The sequence below is a fragment of the Erpetoichthys calabaricus genome, chromosome 4, assembly GCF_900747795.2.
Source record: "Erpetoichthys calabaricus chromosome 4, fErpCal1.3, whole genome shotgun sequence".
NCBI classification, from domain to species: domain Eukaryota; kingdom Metazoa; phylum Chordata; class Cladistia; order Polypteriformes; family Polypteridae; genus Erpetoichthys; species Erpetoichthys calabaricus.
Window position 1 is genome coordinate 47,339,480 of NC_041397.2, and position 3,863 is coordinate 47,343,342.

The 3,863-nt window shown below is 41.3% G+C and overlaps 1 protein-coding gene across 1 annotated transcript; it reads right to left on the minus strand.

The window, feature by feature from the left end:
- LOC114651315 (sperm-associated antigen 16 protein-like) lies at positions 1 to 1,529 on the minus strand. The gene has a single exon (XM_051926932.1). It carries the CDS (start codon positions 1,073 to 1,075, stop codon positions 548 to 550), a length of 528 nt encoding a protein of 175 aa, XP_051782892.1. The 5' UTR covers positions 1,076 to 1,529; the 3' UTR covers positions 1 to 547.
- Between the last annotated feature and the right edge of the window lie 2,334 nt (positions 1,530 to 3,863).

Genomic DNA, 3,863 nt, shown 5'->3' on the forward strand with positions numbered 1-3,863 from the left:
AATTCTCTATTTAAATATGTTAACATAGTCAGATATGTTGGAGGGCGACAAATTGAAGCCCCGAGCGGCACGAACTCGAGCTACGCCACTGGCTGAGTGATCTGATTTCAGACTCTATTGAGTAATGCACGTAACAAAAATAACGGTCAGCATTTCAGGAAAGGACCGGACAATGCTGTCATTATTTATTTATTTACTGAATAAACACAGAAGGAAAAATATGAATATACCAGTGATTGACCTCTTGCGAATACTGAAATCCTTCATATCGCTAAAAGTTCAATGCAATTAAAGTTTGTAACTTTCCTTCCGAATTAAATATACGACTGACCAAGTAACACCAGGTGCTAAAAATATACATATACTTTTTATACAAAAACATTTGGCTATCCTGGTTTGTCAGGTTTCTCCTTACGAAGTGTTACTTTCCCGCGCCTGTGATGCCATCCTATCGTCTAAACCAGTCTCAGGGATATTTACAATCACCCTTAATTGATTAAATAAATCGTATATGCCGTGTGGTCATCGGACAATCTTCTTCGTTGCCTTAAGCGTTCAGAGCTCTCACTCGCTGCTTTGGTTCCGGCTCACAGCATGCATAGTGCTTTTCCAGCCTTTTCATGTCGCTAATCAAGCGGTTCTTCTCCTGCACTACACGTCTGTGATGCAAGCGGTGAATGTCGCGCTCCCTTTGCAGCTTCACCAGGATCTCCTCTTGCTTCACAGCCGATTCTTTGTAGCATTCAATCACTTTGTTCAGACGGCGCATTTCGTTATCCAGCAGCTGGTTATGCAGATAAATCTCCGGGACAAAGCCTACATGCTTTCCAGTAATGGAGCCTCTCTGCATCATTTCATACCACTCTGTCTGGAAGCAGTCGAAAGTCTTGCGCATCCCCATCTTGATGAGGAAGTTGAGCGTAAAGTCATCTAACGCCTTGGGTTCTTGGGAGGACACAAGCAGTGCAGGCCGTGAGGATGGAGACTCTGGGCGGCTGCATGCCTCCTCTGAGAGCATCTCGTTAAACTCGTCAGATTCATTGCTCGATTCTTGGCTATTATCAGCTGTCTCCATGCTTGACTCCCGGGTTCTTAGCTGAGTGATGTTTAGGTGTAGCGTCTTAAGAATGCCAGCGTCTCATGCAGTTGAATAATGGGCGGAGAAATCAAAGGTCCGTATATGGAAAGGGGGCGTGGCCTAACATTATAGACGAGATTAGCTAATACTGTAAGTGAACCCGCTGAGACGTTTTTGCGAAATTCCATTCTGCGTACATTGGTAAAGTCCAGGGGATGCAATTAAGAAAGATAAGAATCAAAATCTAAACATAACATAAATAAGTATTTTCGATCCTCAGACTTTCGTCTGAGTTTTTGCCACTAAGTGTATCTTTAAACCTTTAAGGCGCCTTTGCCTGTTTATATACCGTAAATGTGCTACACTGAATAAAGACCAATCAGCAAGATTTATCATAGCAGACAGCAAATCTCATTTATAAAATATATATTAACTGTGTTGTTTTTATCTGTACAATTACAGAATTTGCCCCCTTTCCACTCTTAGCTGACGAAGCAGTTGTAACGACTCGTGGAGGAATAGACGGAGGAATTGAATGATCACTCTGACAACACTGGCGGTATACCTGTAGATGGCCCTTAAACTGATCGCTGGTTCCTTCGCCGGCGAACCAGCTGTCTTCTTCGGCCACTCCGATGTCCTGCAGCTTCGACGGACACCCGGCCATCCGGTCTTAATACCTCTCAACTGGGGTCAGTAATAATTAAGTTATGTTGTCACTTAAGGATTAAATTAAAGTTGTAAATGTTCATTATGTTAGAATGTATATATACTGTACCTACATTTAGACTTGCAATGTTCATTGCCCTGTTAAGTTGTAATGATAGCATCGCTTTAAAGGACCACTCTTACCTTTATTTTTTAAGAGTGCTTATCCGGCATTCAGGCGGAGAGACCTTTTTAAAATGCCTAACGTGCTCTCCGTGCCCCTCTTCCAGACTCTTACGAGCCGCTTTTATAGTGAGCTTCTCCACGTGATCTGTGACCACCTGAGAAACGTGCCAGGCTCATCCGCACCAAGGACGAGAAACTGTTCTTCTTTTTTCTTTTATAGAATTTAAAAAATTAATTTTCATAAGTAATAATGCGATTCCATTAAGCTTATACATGTTCCCTTATTTTGATTAGAAAGATATGTATTCTGTATTTTAACCGACTTCTGGAGTATCTCAGAAAACTCAAAGTGAAGGGGAAAATGCAAACTCCATATTAAAAATCGACTGTGCTCGCATTCCTAACTAAAGTATCTAATGAAAAGTAATCAAGCCATGTAGTCCATCAGCTACGTAACACTTCTGTCTCCGTGTTGTATGCAGTCATCTTGTTTCAGTAAGACGCTACCAACACGCTATTTGCTGTAGCTGACGAAGTGGGAGGAGCTCGGGGTTCATTGCCCTTATGCGTACGTAGTGGGGTCTTTATAAGCCTTGTCGCCTATCATGTAGCTGTGTAGAAATCAATGTGTCTGCGCAGTTGGCTGTTGCTCGTGGACTGGGTGAGCGACCAGTTAACCTTTATGGGTCTTTTGCTTTTGTCCTCAAGTCAAGGCGAGGCAAGAAAGGCACCCATAATGTAACAAAATGGAAAACAGAAAAAAGCTTTATTCAGTATTACAGTACTGTACATCAATTGGGTATAAAAACGATGGTTAATTCATATAATTTTTACAACAAAAACCTTTTCTCGTTTATTTAAAAATTAGTTTCTGACCTATTTGGTGCCCCAGGCAAGAAAATGTGTCAACCACCATACACAGACACACACACACAATATGCTACTGGTTGATCACTTATTTAATGCAAAATTACTAAGTGCAAATAGAATAATATAATTATAATATAACAATAGAGCTCTATTTCATGTAAATTGTGTATGTACCAAAACATACAAAACATATAGAACAATAAAATAACAAAATAGAACTACTTTGCATGTAAATAACTTGTTTAACAGACTCTACAAATGTAAATAGAAAAAGAAAGAAAAGCAAATACTGTAAATAATATTAGAAACACATCACTGGTAAATGGAGGGACTTAATATTGCAAGTAAAAGCCTTATTAAAATTGGACACGCCTTGACTTTCTTGCAGCACAATCATTTATAACATCATATATTCCTAGAAATACTGTATCTCTGTTAATGCTCATCATTTCAAGGCCACTGAGACGATCTTGTGACTTTGTAGACCTCAAGTCATTTGAGAAGCTTCTCTCTGCAGAAGCTACAGTTACGGGAGTAGTGGCTGCAGTTCTGAGGGCTATCCACATATTTGGATGTACAGTACTTCATTTAAATTAGTTTCTTGCAAGGAAGATAACAGTTCCAGTATGGTCATGTTATAACTTTAGGAATATCTGGGAAAACTTCTGTTTCTTGTGCCAGTGCTTTCCCATCAAGGTCTGATCAGTCACTGTAGTGTCACCACCAGGGCCTGTTTTTGGTGGGCCAACTGGCACTGTGTTTGTGTAGTCTTAAATGTGTCCTACTGGAGTGTATGTATTGTTTAAAATTCCCTGGTGATGCAGTGGCTACAGTGTCCCTGCAGCAGTGCCAGTACCGCGACTTCCACGGCCTCCTGTGCTCAGGTTCACTCTCTCACCTTAGAACAAGCCAAGCAGATCTGGATGGACTCAGTCATTCAGTGGAATTTGGACTGCACCCTGGTCAACCTTCACTCACCCTGCGGCACTGTGCTTGAAGATGAGGAGGAGGGGACTGGGACCCAGCTTTGTGTTCATGTGGCAGGCTGTGCGTCACATTGGAAGACCAGGGGGTGAGTCCT

Excerpts from the sequence above, each read along its gene's own strand:
- LOC114651315 (XM_051926932.1), bottom strand. The coding sequence starts at position 1,075 with ATGGAGACAGCTGATAATAGCCAAGAATCGAGCAATGAATCTGACGAG.